The 19,177-nt window shown below is 41.0% G+C and overlaps 1 protein-coding gene across 1 annotated transcript in view; it reads right to left on the reverse strand.

Moving 5' to 3' along the window:
- Positions 1–19,177, reverse strand: part of smyd3 (SET and MYND domain containing 3) — a 103,857-nt gene that overhangs the window by 7,347 nt on the left and 77,333 nt on the right. The window contains exons 6-10 of the mRNA XM_085452261.1: positions 15,463–15,530; positions 5,774–5,876; positions 5,129–5,239; positions 2,933–3,020; positions 2,209–2,383 (exon numbers count right to left, since the gene is read on the reverse strand). Of these exons, the coding sequence (XP_085308387.1) occupies positions 2,209–2,383; positions 2,933–3,020; positions 5,129–5,239; positions 5,774–5,876; positions 15,463–15,530 (545 nt within the window). The remainder of the gene's footprint in view (positions 1–2,208; positions 2,384–2,932; positions 3,021–5,128; positions 5,240–5,773; positions 5,877–15,462; positions 15,531–19,177) is intronic.

Genomic DNA, 19,177 nt, shown 5'->3' on the forward strand with positions numbered 1-19,177 from the left:
ATTTGGGTTGAGGATTGTCCAGTGTCTTGATGGACAGCCAATTGGATCCTCTGGCTCAGTGCTGGTGAAAGTTTTTTGGGGTCTTCCACTTGACTTTTTTGTTCCATAACCCTCTGGATCATTTAACAAATTCCAAATGACTGTCTTACTGCGTCCAGCTCGGCAGCGATGGCACTTTGCGAGAGACCCTGCTTATGCAGTTCAACAACCTGACCACGTTCAAAAAGGGAACGTTTTTTTTGCTTTTGCCATCAGAACGTCATGACAGTGTGACTGCCTGACAGAAAATGACAATGAATCCTCACTTTTGCACAGATTTGGCCTTTTAAAAGCATGAGGTCCTACACTTTTGATCAGGTGTTTCAGTTTAAGCGTTGTTTTCAATAAATTGCATGCTCAAATTTTTTTTTTGTCTCACTCCCATTTCTTCTTGTTGCATGTTGAAGCTCTACTTGGAACCTTGTTAACCATACAAAATATGATTTTTTGCCATTTTTTAAGTGGTCTTAAACTTTTGATCGAGACTGTGGTCTTTCATTTTTGAATTAGCAACACAATGGAATAAAATGCGAAGATCAGAAAACCAGTAACTCAAGGGTTGTCATTGTGGTGATTTTCCCATGTTTTGAATATTTAATTATGATGGTAAAAAAATATGCATTGATCTTCCTGCTGCAGTGATAAACTCGGACATTTTCACTGTGATGTGTTTTATTATGCGAGCTTGCTAAATTGCTAACTAAATCTAATAATCTTTAATCTCTGCTTCAAGAAAATAACAAAAGGAAATTCAGTGCAGAAAAACTAAGAAATAAAACCAAAAAAACATAAATTTTATGTTAACCTAACACACTATCATACCTGTTCATATATGATCAGCACAATGTTGTGAGACTCAGCTCAGGACCTTGTCTGAAATCTCACATGCAGCACACAGCAGGAGTCTGCATCACACACAGATTCCTGCAGGAAGATGCCAATTACCTGCCCTATTCTCACATGGCTGCACGGGCACAGAGATCATGCAGAGTTTGAAGAAGAGCTGGCAGGTTAAAGATAGGTTTCTTTGGACATTTGGGTTCTCTCATCCACCTCTTTGAGTATTATATTTATTCATTTTTAGTTAACATTTATTTTACCATGACATCAAAATTCTCTTTACAAGACAGACTAGCCTGATATTAAAAACCAACAAATACAACAGGAAGTGTTATGATAAAAAGAGAAAAGGAAAACTGAGTTTGAAAGCAAAGCTGAAGATTTACTGGTCTGTGTACATTTCTACCCTCATCTATGGCTATGAGCTGTGGGTAGTGACCAAAAGAATAAGATGGCTAAGCCAAGCTGCAAAAGTAAGTTTTCTCTGAAAGGTGTCTAGGTTCACTCATAAGGACAGGATGAGGAGCTCTGTGAGAGTCATTTGTGAGAGGGTCAGAGTAGAGCCACTACTCCTCATACTGAAAGGAACCACTTGAGGTGATTCAGACATCCGACTGCGATGCCTTCATGACGCCTCCCAAGTGAGGTGTTTCTGACATGTCCAACTGGGAAGGGGCCCCGGGGCAAATTCAAGACACGCTGGAGAGATTATGTCTCTCAGTTGGCTTGGGAACGCTTCAGTGTCCCCCCCAGAAGAGTTGACGGAGGTGACTAAAGAGAGAGATCTGGGCCTTTCTACTTTCAGACTGCTGCTGCCATGACCCAGACTCAGATAGGCTGCAGAAAATGGATGGATGGATGATAATATCTACTAAAGTCTAGGACTACATCAAGTAACTTAATCTTCCCTAATCCCCATGGTAGCAATTGAACACTCTCCGACTCGCTTTCTTAGTATTAAAAACAGTAAAGATTGATCTATACTAAAATTAAACACAATCCAGAAGTTTTGAGATGACTATAAAAGGCATCAGGACGGTTAAATAAACCCATATCTCTGTACTAATTTATACTGGTAAGGTTATGCAATCCTCCCTCATCTCAGTGAACAGCACTTTGAATGCACTCAGACTTTATGCTTATCCTAAAACCAGGTCTGATAAACGCCCTGAATCCAGGCACACATACACAAATATAGGGAACTGATTTCTTTCTTTCTTTCTTTACATCTGATGACATATTAGTCATTCATGGGTGAAACGCAGATTGTTTAGTTTCCTTGACAGTGTACTGCCTGAGCCAAACAGAAACAGGCACACAGTGACTCACCTGTATGCTGGAAGTGTCGTCACCCCGTAACTCATAGCTTCCTCCCAGCGTCCCAGGTGAACTGAAGCATCTAAAGCCATGTCTGTAATTCTGAGCTTGTATAGATTTTCCTCAGGAATTTCACCACCAACGCTTGATAACAGATGCCTACTGCTCTCCAACAGCATTTCCCAATCTGGAAGGTGAATTAAGGAAAAGTAACATTTATCCTGCATCCCCGAAAATATGATTAAAGCTGCAGACTCCTCAGGGAAATCTTAAGGATTTATGAAAACAACATTGCATAAATTAGTTTACTTCTCTGCGCTGAATGATATAAACTATCTGATGTTTGTCTCTCTCCCTCCTTTGTGTTGTTTTATGATGAAAATGGTTACGCCAGCTTTATGGTGATGAAAGCACAGAATCTCAATCCACTTTTAATTAGACTCTTAATTACTCGGAGCTGCTAACCAACCAGTGAAGCCACCACCATCATCATTTGTACATCAGTACATGAAGTTCTGATCTAATCTGATCAGCACCAAAGTAATTCGATCTTACTTACGACCTAACTTAAGACAGTCGAGTTACAGTATCATGTTTCATTAAGCAACTAAACTCTCATTACTTGATGCTTGTCTTATCAGTTACATGAAATATGAACAGCAGACAATTACAAGAAGTTCTCATAGAGATTCGGTGTCCACTGGCTTTAGAGGAACTTGACAGAGACAAAGGATACTGGACTCGGCTTTCAGCCCTTCCAGTCTTGGTAGAGCCTCCTTCAGCAGGCGCCATTTTCCTTCTTCACCCGAGAGCATGAGTCCATCCTGAGCAAAGACATTAGTAAGGAGGGACTACTTTAACATCCACACTGATGAGCAGAAATCTATGTCTAAAACAACCAAACGATCTCGTGAACATACAAGGTCTGATCAACAAATTCTGGGAATCAATCAAAAACTTTTAAGTTTAAGTTTAACAACTTAGATTCTCCATAGAGTAGTGGTTTACACATTCACCTAAAAAACGAAAAACAAAATCCCCAGTTCAATTTTGGGAGGAGACAAAAAAATCTTTGGGTTTGTGACAGGAAGGGCATCCGGTATAAAAATCTGCCATTTCCAATATGTGGAGCTACTCGCTGTAGCAATCCGTAGTGAACAAGGGAGGAGCTGAAAGGAGCTTTAAGTTTCATAACCTTTAAAATAACTTCTTGTGTAGATCACTCCCTGAAGGTCACATTATGAACAACACAATTATCACTCACCACCAGCCCTGCTCGCCAGAACTGTCTCCCCGTGGCTTTGACCTCCAAAACATAAAAATCAAGTTGAAGAAAAACTATTTTGATAGTACAGCTGATTTCAGCACACAGTGCAGAAGTTAAGGGGACAGAATGGGGCCTCCAGAGATCCATCTATGCATAACCGCTGTGGTGTGATGGAATAAATAAACACTAGATTAAGTTTATTAAAAACCCATTGTGTGATTCACAGTGACCTAGTGACCTGTGACCCGTTTCAGGCCAGGAAGGAAAAGGTTACAAGATTAAAGGGAATGAGAAAGAGAAATCTATCCTAAAACGTAGCTTTTTTCTTTAAAATTATGAGTAAAATTTTGTAAAATAAGCGTGCAATTTGTGTAAATCCTAACACATGCACAGAGAGAAAACAGCCATGCGCTGGTTTGATGTCGAGATTAAAGACAAGTAGAATGAAAGAGAAAGTGTGTGTTTCTGTCACTACTGTGTGCAGAACAAAGGTCGGTGGCAAAAAATGAATCAATGCCATTGTTCCAGAGAGTCAACTGAGTGCTCCGTCTTAACTCGTCTCAAACAAACACAGAAGCATAAAAAGCGCAGTGCTAGAGTAAGAGTGAAGTGCCATATAAAGCACAGAGAGAACAAAGCTAGAGGCTGAAGTCGCAGCAGTGACAAAAAGATGATATGAGTGAGAGAAAAGAAAACAGACACATCGAAAGAAAGCGCAGGAGGAAGATGGAGCAGATTAAGATGGATGGAAAAGAAAACTGCAGCCGCAAGACAAGATAATTTTTCTCATTTTTCAGTAGGTGGTCAGAGAGTGAGAGTGGATGTGACGAGGTGGAGCGTGACCGAGTGACAGAGGGGAAGACGAGGAGGAGAGCAGGAGATAACACAGGATGTGTGAGAGAGTGACGGAGGGAAAGGGAGAGGAGGACAGGAAAGGGTACACCGAAACACGTTACGCACCGATACACTCTAACAGAAAGTGTGTGTGTGTGTGTGTGTGTGTGTGTGTGTGTGTGTGTGTGTGTGTGTGTGTGTGTGTGTGTGTGTAACAGAGAGAGAGACAGGCAGTAAGGATGTACGGTTGAAATTCCACAAATATCTTTTACAAAGTTAAAAACGATCACGATAAGGTGCAAAATCATCATCCACACACAGAAGTGTGTGAAAGAGTGTGTTTCTGCACTTTGAAAGTGGCTAACCATGTGCACACTATGGACTCAGTTATAATGATAAGAGGACAAAAGGATCAATACAGACTTTTAACCAGTTTATTGGAGCTGTTCTTATTGGAAAATGATATAGACGTTTCAAAATGATCTGTCATGAATGAAACAGTGACATTTCCACCACTACATCCATCGCAGGCACTCACTCACTCAACAAATATATTTTCGCCCGTGTCGTTCTACACTCATCGTAGAGTAAAAATATAATATTCGAGCTATGGCGACAGCGATATGTGCAAGTCTCAAATGTGACCCCTCACCAAAAAAGATCAGGTATGATTTGGAAGAGTCTGGAAATCTAGAGGGCTACCACCTTTGGTGATGATAGCTGCTTTGCTCTGATTGTTGGACATATGAGGGGGGAAAAACACCCAAATAAATAGCTGTAATCCTGATTAGAAGTGAATGAAGGCCGCAATTTAATTTGTTTGCCTCTGACCTTGTCTCGCGAGTCACATCGCTGGCAGTGACAGGTAAAATGGTACTGCTCCTCCAGCTGCCTCTGCCGATCTTCAGTCAGTGACAACGTCTCGATGTAACTTATAGTTAGCTGGACAGAGAGAGAGAGAGAGCGGCTTAGTTTGAGAAACAAACAGTTTGCTCAAATTTAATTTTCACTTTTACCTACAGCACTTAAATAAATTTGAGGCCATATTTTGAGGATCAGTGTTAAGCACATATCTATATTAGACATTTGGAAAACAGACTAAAAAGAAGAAATGTGATACTGTAGAAGTAATGCGCGCGTGTGTGTTTGTGTGTGTTTGTGTGTCTTGTAGGACAGATGGCTTGGATTAATCTCATTATATATAGTCACAAGGGATGATGAAGTACGGAAAATTGGAGAAAACACTGCCAAGTTAGGAGCTGTGATCCGGCTTGTGTTGCTATGAAATTTCACTTGGCTACATCTTGTAATAATTCTTTAATAACATTTAATTCAGTGTACATCTATCAAATACTGGATAAGTATACAGTATTTGTTACTTGCATAATAAAATTCACTTCATGGCAGATATAGTTCTTGGTTTCAGATTCTATATCGTTCAAAAGCCATACTGTGAGGTTATTTTCTTCATCATACCTCATCTTCAGGGTCGATATCCCGAACAGCTCTGAGCTCCAGTTTCGTCCCCTCAAACACCATCACGCAGTTTGGCCGGCAGTCGTGGTTTAACAGAGATAAACTGAAAGATGGCAAACAGAGAGCGGGAGGAGAATGAATTGAGGGAAAAGTGAAAGAGAGAAAAGAGATGGACAAAAAGTTGGAGGAAGCCTGAGAGATGTGTGATAAAATGTTTAACTTGCAAATAAACTCTAACAAAGTTTGTATGTGTTTGTGTCGCCCTCCTTAAACGATGACTGGCAGCCCTTTCTCCTAAATACTCGTACACCGAGAGGAAACAGCATGAGATAAAGGATGAGAAACTGTTTACTTGTGGTGTTTGGAAAATATAAGAAGTGACTCATTCCTGCTGAGCCGCCAGCTGCTACATGTCCAACTGTTTTGGGGTTTCAGTCAGTCCGGTGCTGACTGTAATGCTACTTTGTGGCAGCATAATGATGAGAGAAAAAACACACGCTGGGTGACATTTCTCCCTAAAGATAAAAAGATCCCGACTCCAAGGTGCTGTTAGGGGCTTAAAAATCATCTGGCAATGTTACCTTTAATTCTGCACATTTAAGACGGAGCTCTCAAACAAAACACTCACGCAAGCAAAAAGTTACATGCACACACACATATGTACACACAAAATTCCCTGCACAGTGTGACAAAATGAGTAGTCTGCTTCTGTCATAACAAATGTCACTCTTTATTTCTTTCTGTTGGTCTATCTGCCTCTCAGACAGGCGCACAATAAATCAGGAAACGATGGGTACTCCACTTCTGTCACAACAAAGGCTTTTATCTCATTTCCCAATTTTATTACCGACACAAATCAGCTTCCTGCTCATTCACTCCCAAATTTATTTTGACAGCATCTTGATGGAGACACTGATACCACATATAAGTGGTTTTACTTACAGTTTTTATTTACAATACACAAGTGTTTTTTTTTCCCTTTAAAATTAACCAGTATCCACAAACAAGCTACTTTAGGAACTGTACGAACGTTTTCCACATGTGATGCATTTCCCACTGACATGTAGGTACAATCGAATGGAGACAACCATGAGAGGTGAGATGTTTAAATTATGGATGTACTAGATAAAAGTAAAAATATTCTTGGCAGGTTATTGGCTGAATTGCCTACAAAGTGTCACATAAGATTGTTGTACTGAAAATTCCCTGTAGCAAAACTTTATTAGCTAGTAGATCCTGGTAGCACGCTGACCGTTCCTGTCCAACTGTGGTTTTCTAAAGGTTAAAGAACTTGAAGCATGGAAAGATGGATTCTCTCATGATTGTAATCTTGCACATCTCAAGAGAATCCAACTGCTTTGCAAGCTGAACTAATTAACTGAAAGACCTGATGTGCATCGTTCTCATGCTGAGCATGTAACTGTGCGTGTTGATATTGTGCTTTTTAAAGAAGTACTTGACGACCTCTGTGACCCATAAAAAGACATTTAATGTCACTGCACACATGGCCGTGAAAAATACTGAAGAGGCTTGTCTGTTTTTATGACCCCTTCCATTACCGCTGCACTCGTTTATCATATTCAGCAAAACAATAGGTCCAACAGATAAAGTGCGTGTGTGTGTGCGCGTGTGTTCAGTCTTTGTAAAAGTAACCCCCTGGCTTTGTTCTACAGTGAAGAAGTTGCAGGTTGAATATCAACTAGGAATCAAGCGCTCCAAACGATGCTTTTATCTGATAGAAGGAGGCTCATTAGCATACTAATTAGATTAATTAACTAAACCACATCTCACATTAACAGTATCGGCTCACACTAACTGAGACTAAGTGTTGCAGTAGCAGGGCGGAGAGCGAAATATTGTGTGAGATTGCAGATAGTAAAGGTCTATTATCCTTAATTATAACTGGTATTAAATTATGGAAAAGGCTTAGATATGTCATCTCTTTGTTTCTATTGTGAGCATCTTTCTTTCACAATTGATTCTTTTCTCAGCTTCGAGGTGGTTCACTGCTGTACTAACACAGGAGCATTAAACGCTAAACCCAAAATGTATATACCTTTTTAGTTAGACTTGAACCAGAATCTGTGGGGTTGGGAATCGAGAATCGGTTCCCAGTAGTTCAGTTACTTGGAAATGTTAGTCTGCTTGCCTACTGATTCTGCTTTTCGGTTCCATTTGCGCTTGTGCTAGAATCAGCTTATTTCAGTCTGTGTACTGGAGGAGGAATGCAATGGTAAAATGGAAAGAAACAACTAGATTATGCTGCTAAATGAACTTTGGCTTTTTGCAAACATCTACACCGACTGCCAGCCAAGAACCCAGAGTGATGTTAAAGCTGAGTGTGAATGAATGCCGACCACGAGTCCAGCAACCAGACATTGAATGTAAACAGGTAACAAACAGATGAGCAGTCAGGCTGTTGTTTCCATGACTGCAAACAGCTTCCGCAGTTTACCTGCTCATCTCTCTAAAGTAGCATCACTGCGGCTTTCATCGCTTTGAAATCTCTTTTGTGCCGGTTATTTCTGCATTGTGTTCATACCCAAATACCAAGAGAAAGATTGCATGTGTGTCTCTTTATGATACAGATTTGTGTTAGTGTGTGGGACTGTAGCCTCAGTTTATATTGTTAACTGGCAATTATGAGAGAGTGTGTTACAAGTCATTTTACGGAGAAACTAGAATATAATGTAACGAATAATGTAACAAATTACTTCTCTTTGGAGTAATTGAGTAACATACTGCATTACTTTAAAGAAAAGTGTTCTGTGTATTACAGGTAATAATTACTTTTTTTGAGTAATGACCCAAACACTGATCACAACAAAAGGGGGAAATAATCAATCATCAATAATGGAATCAGGAATTGCTAAACCCCTAATCACCTGCTTTAAATACACTTGCTTTATAAAGAAGTTGTTTTTTGCTATGATTCATTTGAGAACATTGACTGTGGTGAGGATTAAAGCGATCTAGCAATAGAGAAGTTGTATTGGCTGAAGCCTACCTGGCTACCATTGGGCGAGAGGCAGGGTAAAGACCTGGAGAGGTCACCAATCTGACACAGGGCCACTATCAATCCATGTAACCAAGCGGAAACTGATGTCATCCCATAGAGGCTGAGAAAATTTCATCTAATTTTTGATTTCCAACACAGTCAAGTGATTCCATTTTCTAAAAAGTGTGCTCCTCATAAACATCTCTCAGGTCTGCATGTTATACTGTTAAGTAATTTCTTTTCCCTGCTTTTGCTGCACTGCACCCCTGGGAGGATTTCCTTGCATCCACATGGGGGTTAAAACGAGGTAATATAAAATGTATGGTTGAGGAGGATTACAACACGTAATCTGTGCTATCAATTCAACTCTGAATCATTTTGCTTTTGATAGAGCGCTCTGAGGATTTCACATCATGTTGTCAATAGGCCAATTAGCAGTGAAAGAGGGTTATGGTACGGATGAGTGCAGCTGAGAGGAGAACGAGAAAGTCAGCTAATGAGAAAAAGAGTTTTTGAAATATAACAGAGACAGAAAATGAGCAGAAAGCGGTGAGATGAACGGAGGTGTAGTCTCACCACAGTAATCCCCCTCTCTTCGGCAAACCCATGGTTGCTAGGCAACCCAAAATATGAATAGGCAGGGGGACCATTCTGAGAACGGGCCCATTATTTATGGATGAGTTACAACACAAATCGCACATAGACCCACGTGGTTTGGCTGAGCTTTGGTAATGCCACTGCGACCATCTGACATCTCAACACGAACCAGATAAACTGGCAGGGATACCTGTGGTGTGTGTGTGTGTGTGTCTGTGTGTGTGACAACACTAACGACATGTACAACACCAGGCCAAATCCCACCCCATTCACCCGGGATTCAATACATGGATTACAGTGCATACAGTACTGCACTGCTGTGTGTGTCTCAGTGTGTATTCGTGTGTATTTTATGAGGACCATTTCAAGTTTTGGACCATGTGAGTGAGGGCCATGCTCACATCCCTAAATCAGGTCAAGGGGTTTATCAACATTTATGCACATGTGTGTAACCTGTGAGGTCTGTGTACACAGTTACAGTATTTCCACTACGATAGGTAGACATATCAGAATGAATGTGAATAAAACTGAGGCAGATATTCAAAATCTACACAACACCAGAGGTTGCCTTTCCTGAGCTATAGAGTAACTGTGACAGGAAGATTTTTAGTCTTTCGGTGAGTCTCTGCAGTGATACGAAAAGGCAAAAATATGCCAGTGCAAGGCTGTATACGGCCTTCATTCCACTTTCTAGGACAGCAGAGAGAGTGAATAATATTTTGTTAACTGCTCTACTAAAAATGGACGTACTTACTAGGGGTGCAACGATACTCGTATCGATATTGAACCGTTCGATACAGTGCTTTCGGTTCGGTACGCATATGTATCGAACAATACAACATTTGTAATTTATTTTATCAACTTTCCTTCTGACGATGCTGTCTGTGTTGAGCGCTCAGTGAATCTGCGTTCGACTACTCCGCCTAGGCTGCACTGCCGAGCGCAGATCCATTGAGCGTTCAACACAGACAGCATTGTCAGAAGGAAGAGTGCAGGGCAAGCTAGCAGACAGAAGTTAAGCTCTCCTTGCAACATGGCAAATTGAACCTCCCCCACCCTCATCCAGATCTGGCGTTTGGAATTTTTTTGGTTTTCATGTGACGTATGACCCTGAAGGTAAGCGCGTCATAGACTAAAGTAAAACAGTATGTTGGATGTGCCACGCAATGCTCAATTACATGGGTGGGAAGTAGTGTGTTAGTGCAGTTAGCTCATTAACGTGTTAGCCGTCTAGCCCCACGCACGGGGCGATCAGGGGTAGCTCGTTAACGGAGATTTGCCGTGTTGTGGCGTTAACGTCATTTCAACGAGATTAACGCTGACAGCACTAGTGGGAACACAACGAATATGACTGCACATTTACACCGACATCATCCTAGTGCAAAGACAAGTGGAAGCAGACAAAAACAACAAGCATGCATGCTACAAACTTTACCTGAGTCATTTAGACAGCCGTTAGCACATGATTCTCCTTATGGGGACCTGATATGTTTAATATTGTGGCGAGCTCAGACAAGGAGGAGACGGAGGTGTTGTTTGGTCTTGCTTCCCGTGAGCTAGCCAGGGAGCACAGCCGTTTATTGACATATGCAGAAGAACACTGCCGCTAGCTAACTGCTCAGCGCGGCAACCGCACAGCAACAACAACAACAACACACAGGGCGCCCTCTGACCCCGGAAGGACACACCGTCGCAGCGAGAGGGCGTCACCCGTCACTATGGCAACATAAACAAAACATAACTGTACAAACAGAACCCCGAACAGCCCTTACCCGCTACATAGCCCCCACCTAAGGGGTCAGTCATCCCTGACGACCCCACTACCCCACACAAAGTCCTGCAAATGTCCAGGTGCCTTCTTTTGGCGCACCGGCCGGTCACGACCGGGGGAAAAGTCACTCGGGTCAGAACATGGGGTGCCACCATCATCCCACTTCTGACACCAATGTGGCGAGCTCAGACAAGGAGGAGACGGAGGTGTGGTTTGGTCTTGCTTTCCGTGAGCTAGCCAGGGAGCACAGCCGTTTATTGACATCTGCAGAAGAACACTGCCGCTAGCTAACTGCTCAGCGCGGCAACCGCATAGCAGCAATAACAACAACAACAACAACAACACACAGGGCGCCCTCTGACCCCGGAAGGACACACCGTCGCAGCGAGAGGGCGTCACCCGTCACTATGGCAACATAAACAAAACATAACTGTACAAACAGAACCCCGAACAGCCCTGACCCGCTACAATATGCTGCTGAGAATATAGCCCAGAAGAAGCGTATAGTATAGCTTTTATTTTGGAAAGAGCCATTTCTCTGTAATAAACTCTCTTTTCCAAAGATGAGTGATTCCTCAATCAGATACAGGGCTCGCAAAATCGCTAGCCCGACGTCCCGGGGCTAGCGATTTTTCCAGTCGGGCTACCAAAATCTATCTCTGCCCTGCCCGTCGGGCTATTGTAGGAAGGAAAAATATATGTCAATGCTTTTGCATTCTTTCGGAAATGTAGCTGGGTAATTATGTCATTGGCATCGGTGAGCCACTGTCAATATGTGACATATTGAAATCGCGTTTGAATTTGCGCTTGTTTTTTGCTTTCACTTTGCAATCGCGCGAACTGTGTATAGAGAGCGACAGCACTGATTGGTGAGTGATGATAATTTGCGCACCAATTCCTCTGACATCGTCTTATCAATCGTTAGCTTACTATGCAAACATGACAAGTGAAATCTCCCGCAGCAAGCTTAAACATATGAGAGGTTGATCGGGCAGAGAATCACTGACCGTTATGTGAGTGTGTGTAAAAGCAGCAGGATCTATATTTTAGTTCTGCTGAGCCAAATAAGACAGGTCAGGGTGAAGAAGTGACAGCCAAAGAAAAGCTTACCACAAAACGGAAAAGTTATGACAAATCAGACTATAAGGCAAAAAGAAAGTGCAGCTTTATGGTTTCATGGACAAAAGAATTTCTGTGGCTGCAATATGACGAGCTATATAACCGGGGCTGCACATAAGTGGTCCGCAGGTGCGCATTTGCAGTCAAAAAAAAACAAAAAAAAAAACCGCGCACAAGATATGAAGTTGCAACGCGTGTTTGCATACATAAGATTTTCTGGAGGAGGACAGACATTTGTTTAGAACTCTTAAAGATGTCGAAGAAGCTCCTTTAAGCAATTACTTTGGTGTTCCTCCACCTCCAAACAAATGTCAGAAGGAGTCCGAACCACAAAAGAAGCACGTATTCTCGGAAAATACAGGCCCACCACCAGGCCCACCACCGTCGTGGTGGGCCTGATCTCTGATAACAACGAGACGGCCTACCTGAAGGAGATTAGGAATCTGGAGAACTGGTGCCAGAGGAACAACCTCCTTCTAAACGTCAGTAAGACAAAGGAGCTGATAGTGGACTTCAGCACTAAGCAGGAGAGGAACTACCAGACCCCCGTCATCAACGAGTGCCCAGTGGAGAGAGTGGACAGCTTCAAATACCTCGGAGTTCACATCACGCAGGACCTGTCATGGTCCTGTCACATCAACACCGTGGTGAAAAAGGCCCGACAGCGTCTCTACCACCTCAGACGCTTGAGAGACTTCCAACTGCCCTCCAAGGTGCTCAGGAACTTTTACTCGTGCACCATAGAGAGCATCCTGGCGGGAAACATCTTAACCTGGTTCGGGAACAGCACCATGCAGGACAGACGAGCTCTACAGAGGGTTGTGCGGTCAGCTGAGCGCACCATCCGCTCCGAGCTCCCTGACCTGCACTCAATCTACAGCAGGCGGTGCTGGACCAAGGCCAGGAAGATCGTGAAGGACCTCAGCCATCCCAACAACAGACTGTTCTCTCTGTTGAGGTCAGGAAAGCGATTCCGCTCCCTGAAGACCAACACAGAGAGACTGAGGAGGAGCTTCTTCCCGCAGGCGATACGGTCTCTCAATCACACCACCACACAGTACTGACCCACACATATGGTTCTTACACACACACTGGACTTTCTGGACTTTGGTTTTGCACAACACTGGTCACTATATTCTTCATTTCCGGTTAATACTTGTACAGCTGCTGTTATTGTGTATAGATTTATTTATATTTAGATTTCTTCATACATTCTTATATAGTTCTATATTGTGTATTGTGTATTTTGTTGTACAGTTATTTTATTTTCAACTTTAATTTATATATTTATCTTTATCTTATTCTTCCCAGTTAAATTTACCCTTCATTCTAATTTGTGTTGTACAGTTATTTCATTTTTAACCTTAATTTATATTTTATTCCTTCCTAGTTAAATTTACCCTTTTTAATTTTTCATATTTATTTCCTATCTTATTCATAGCCTTTTCCTTTTTTTGTTCTCTTTAGGTCACGAGCAGTTGTCCAAGCATTTCACTACATATCGTACTGTGTATGACTGTGTACGTGACAAATAAAATTTGAATTTGAATTTGAATTTGAATTTGAAAAGTGGTTGCAGGAGGTGAGCTGGCTTCAAACAAATGATGAACGCACAGAGATGTGGTGCGGAATGTGCCGTGAAAATCCCACTCTAGCGGACAAAAACAGTGCTTTTTATATGGACGCAAACGCGCATTGCAACTTCTTATCTGGTGCGCGTCTTTTATTTTGACAGCGAATGCGCACATGCGGACCACTTATGTGCACCCCTGTAAATAACATAATGTTCTGCCGGGTGTGTTGTTGGTTTTCTCTCGATTTCTGAGTCGACAAGCGCCTTTGTTACTGGGACCAGTCATTTTAAGAAAGGCCCCCATTAGAACCCATGAGAAATGCAAGAAATGCATTATTGCTCAGTCTGCAATATCTTTCCCAGAACAAACACCAATTGCAAATAACATACTAAAAATAAACCTGAAAAATCTGTTTAGAACAGCGTACTATGTTGCAAAGAGTGAACTACCACTGGCAAAATTTAGCAGTCTTTGCAAACTTCAAAAAGCAAATGGCCTCGATCTTGGTTCCACTTGCCTCTTACCTGTGACTTCAGTGGAAATTTCAAATTCAGGATCTGACACAGACTGATTCATGTCCTACACCGTTCTTACAAGTTCATAGAAATTTATGTTCAATTAGAACCAAGTATTTGAGTTGATGATTGTAATTTTTATACAATGTTGTAATTTGTTTTTCAACAATTTTTTGATTAATGTTTTGTTTCCTTTACAATATTATACTTTAATGTATAATATTGTAAAGGAAACAAAACAGGAAACAAAACAATCAAAAAATTGCTCTCTTTTTTTATTCGGGCTACTTAGATTTATTTTGGGCTACCAAAAACTGAAGAGTCCCTGCCCGAAGGGCTACCAGGGATTTTGAAATTTTGAGAGCCCTGAGAGATATTTATTTTTTTAATTACTTTTGTTTCAGCAACATTAAATTTAAAAACTGTACTTTTGAGTTAAAATATATATTTATAATTTTAATAAATGACAAATTAAAAAGGCATGAACATTTTTTTGTATCGAAAAAATATCGAACCGTGACACCAAAGTATCGAACCGAACCGAACCGAACCGTGAATTTTGTGTATCGTGGCACCCCTAGTACTTACACACTTTATGACTGGTTAATGTTACAGTCACACAACGAAATCTACTCAAACTACAGAAATTAACACTAATTACTTACATTGCACGAATAATGTGCCCCCTATTCTACACAACAAACACATTATCAATCCCACATCAGTTGGGAGCCAAACCTAGCATTTCTCTATGAATTCCAGCTTTCCTTTTCCGTCTGTCTTCCCCTAACAGCATTATAATATATACAGTCAACATTCATTTTCAGGTTTTTGCCTTACAGCAAAAATTGACTCCCTTGAGTCCCCCCTTTTTCCTGCTACTTCAAAGAACTGTCAGGAAAACATCGAGAAGCGCAGGCAGGGCTTTAAAAGCGAGCAGGTGCAAGGACAGGTGGGGTTGGTTAGGGCGCAGTGATCGGGCAGGTAAGTCTACGCAGCTTTTAAATTTTGTGGCTTTTTTATAAGTAAGAGTGGCATCTAACAAAGATTACGAGCAAGATTGAAATTAATGATGCTTTTTAGATGTGCATGCTCTCCACGCTGCCCTTTGTTACCTTGGATACAGGCCAACTCCAATCTCCTGCAGCTCCCCATCACTGATGGTGAAGCAATTACACGTCACCTAAAGGAGAGGGTGAAGATGTGGAGACAAAAGAGTGAGTGATTATTTGTTAAATTGCTTCAGGAAATGAACAATACCTTTCATCCTATGTTCTGAACACCTCTACATAGCTTTGACACCTGCAAAACTCCAGCGGCACTGAAACATGACATGCTATGCGATTGTGTAAAATTACCGCCTGGTTATTTCTGAGCCAGTAAAAGTCTTTTTTTTTTTTAATGAAAAACAAAATAGTTTTGAAATAATAAGACATGCTTAGAGAGAAACACTTTGTTTCAAATGTTGATCTGTACATAATATTTCGTGTAGCGAATGAAATAATTTTGTTTCCCCACATGTCTGTGACAAAAAAATGCAATTATAATAAAAATAATAACAGTTACCTCTGTCAGTAAATACAATTAAACCCCAGTGCTACTAGGAAATCAGAGGAACTTTTCTACCAACAATAGTAGTGATACACTTTTTTCCCACGAAAGCAGCACGACTCTACGGTGTTAAATTGTTGATTATTAACAATTTTAGAAATTCTGAGAAAGATATGATCAAAAAAGTGATCATAAAGTTCTACAGCTGAGCTCACTCCCTGGTCACGACCACTTTCTTGTGTACGTTAAACTTCAGAATCACAGCTATGTCAAACTGACCCAAATTCAATGTCGAGTATCATCACTGGTGATGAGACATAGATCTTCAGCTACAACTCAGATTATTAAAACTCTTATTTTTCAGTGGAAGAACCTGAGTGTGCAACCTCCAAGATGATCCATCAAGTCAATAGCTGGCGCTCTATTTTTTTGACATTTATGGGATTGTGCACGGTGAAGTCGACTCCAGGGTTGGACTGTCAGCAGATTCTGCCGTGATGACCTGAGCTATGCCATATTTCATTGCTCCATCATACACTCTCACAACACATTGCACAGGAGTTTCTGGCCACACCAACAAAATCCTCACTTAGCACCAGCGCTACTCACTGTATTTGGCTACCCGTGACTTCGTCCTCTTTCCAAATTCAACATTCAACATAAAAGGTCATCATATTGACATAGTAAACAGATACATATTTGCAGGAGGTCAGAATGATCGTTGCAAACTGTGATAAAACCTTAGCAGAAGGACTAGAAGTGGTACAGTGTCTCACAAAGAGACAACTTTGAAGGAGGCAGTGAGGCTCTCTCTGGGTAATCCAGCCCAATGATACGGATGTTAGGCTAACCGGTGATTCTAAATCGACCACAGATGTGAACGTGAGGGTGAATGGTTTGTCTCTTTGTGTTAGCCCTGTGACAGACCTATCCAGGATGTACTTGCCCACTTCCCCTATGATGACTGAGACAGGCTCAAGCCCCCTGTTACCCCAACTGGATAAAAGGTTAAGTAAATGTATGCATGGAAGGCAACATGAGATTTTGCATCTGCATCAGCAAATCTCATGTTTTCAGCCCCAGTTATACTTTGTATCTGAAATGCAAAACTTAGCATAAGAAACATATAATTACATTACGATGGTCATTTTGAGCTTGGTAATATGTGGATGGTAGCATGTAAGTGGAGGAATTTTTTTTCTCCATAAAAAACACTTTTTGACCAGTTAAAGTTGGATTTAATTAATCAATTATAATCTTTTGGGTTTGTTAAATGGCCTTTACAGAAACCCCCCACTTTTGACAACTAAGGTAACACTGACTTAACCTCCTAAGACCCAAACTCTTTCATGGCATGCATTTTTAATTTCTCTTTGCCAGTTGGGACTGATTGGAACCTGATGAATGTAAAAACAAAGAATTACCAGATTTTTTTTCTACCTGATTTTTGTTTCTGGGAAAAATAGGATCCACACATAAGGACATACGTTTTAAATTTTGGTAGAACAGTGGCAGTATAATTTCCTCGTAAGTGGATATCAGGCCCTTGTAGAGCCAAATTTAGTATTTTGGTCTAGACAACCCAAAATGTGATGTCCACATATGTCGACGCCAGGTCCTAGGAGGTTATATATGTGTGTGTTTATATGCAGAATCCCCCCCCCCCCCAAAGGCCCATTTTGAAAGGCATAAGAAACCCTGTAGTCCTGTTATTATTCTGGGCTTTGTTTTCTTCCAGGAAATCATAATGTCTGATTCAGCCTCTGATATCTTCTGTGGGGTGATGTTTATGCTGGTGTGGTGTCCACTGCTGGTATACCATATTATTCCCCACCTCGCATACTATTGGGTATATATACAAGTTTCAGACGCACAAAAAAAAAAAAATCTCTGCACACTAAATATTACTTTAGTATGAAATTTTGGACAGCTCAGGATATGCTTTAGCACTTGTGTATATAAACCTCTCACAATGCACTGGGGTGGTCTGCATGATATAAAGGACGTATGTCAGAACAAATGAATTAACAGGCCAAGGCTTTCAGGCGACAGAGGAGAAATTTCAAACTAGGGAGAGGGATGGTTTGTTTCTTTCAGCTAGCAGAGTTGGCGCAGACATGGTTTGAATAATAACATGCCTGAAGAAGTTGTTTAAAAGAGAAAGACACAGTTGATGAGGGAGAAAACACTAATAAACACTCTAAAACAAAAGAAGTTAGCAACGAACTGAAAGCTAAAAAACAGAAAATCAGCACAGCTGTCTTTGATGTGTCAATTACTGAGCCGGTGCTGGTAAACAAGTGTGTTTGTGCATGTGTTGGTGGTCGTGGTGCATTTGTGTGAGTTAGGTTTGTTTCTCTACTCTGTGCACAAAGCAGATAAATAAGTCTAACATTGGTAATATTAGGACTAGGGAAAATTAAAGGGAAGTAGAGATGTGCAGGGAGGGAGGGTGAAATTTAAAGTGAGCCCCAGACAGATGGTTCCCATCCTACTGATATTCAAACCAGTAAACACGTCAAATTGATTCGATTTGAATCTGCAGTTGTAATAAACACCATTAGAGTCAGGCCTCATGGGAAATGATGGTTTTTACTCAATGGATTCACCACAAAATGAAAAATCCTGCTCTAAATCTTCCTCCCTCACTCCTCTCTTTCACACACACACAACACACAAATTGTTCTTTCATCATCTCACACACAGTATTGTTATTCGCACACATTTATCATCTGCACTGTAAAGCACAGAGTACAGATGCATCTTACAGCAGAGCCACATGTTCTGTATGAATTCCAATACATCAAGAGAGAACAACAGTTACATACTTTCATTAGATTTTCATTTAATGAATTAAACAGTGCATATAAGAAAATAATAGTCCTCTTGGCTTTGGTTTCTTTGTTCTTATTCACAATAGTTGGCAAATGCATGTGTAGAAAATAGTGCAATATGTAATGCTTTTTGCTAAACAATGGTGTTTATGTGTGTAACCAAAAAAGCCCATTATTCCAAACACACACACATACCCCATTCATAAAATAAACCACCAGGACAGCAACTAAGACTCTGGTTATTGATGAAGTTATTTTTCTCATTATTCCTCTACTCTATGACATATCATATCATGCTGTCCAGTAAAAAAAAACACCCAAATCACATAAACACAGCGCACTTTGTCCAAAATCCAAGGATATTCAGTTTACAGTGATGTAAACAGAGCAACAAAGTTTGCTGTTTGTGGAGCTGGAACCAGAAAGTGTTTGTCATTTTTGCTAG

This window comes from Copadichromis virginalis, linkage group LG1, assembly GCF_057382275.1.
Source record: "Copadichromis virginalis isolate Kocher_CV1m ecotype Utaka linkage group LG1, C_Virginalis_male_GT1.1, whole genome shotgun sequence".
NCBI lineage: Eukaryota > Metazoa > Chordata > Actinopteri > Cichliformes > Cichlidae > Copadichromis > Copadichromis virginalis.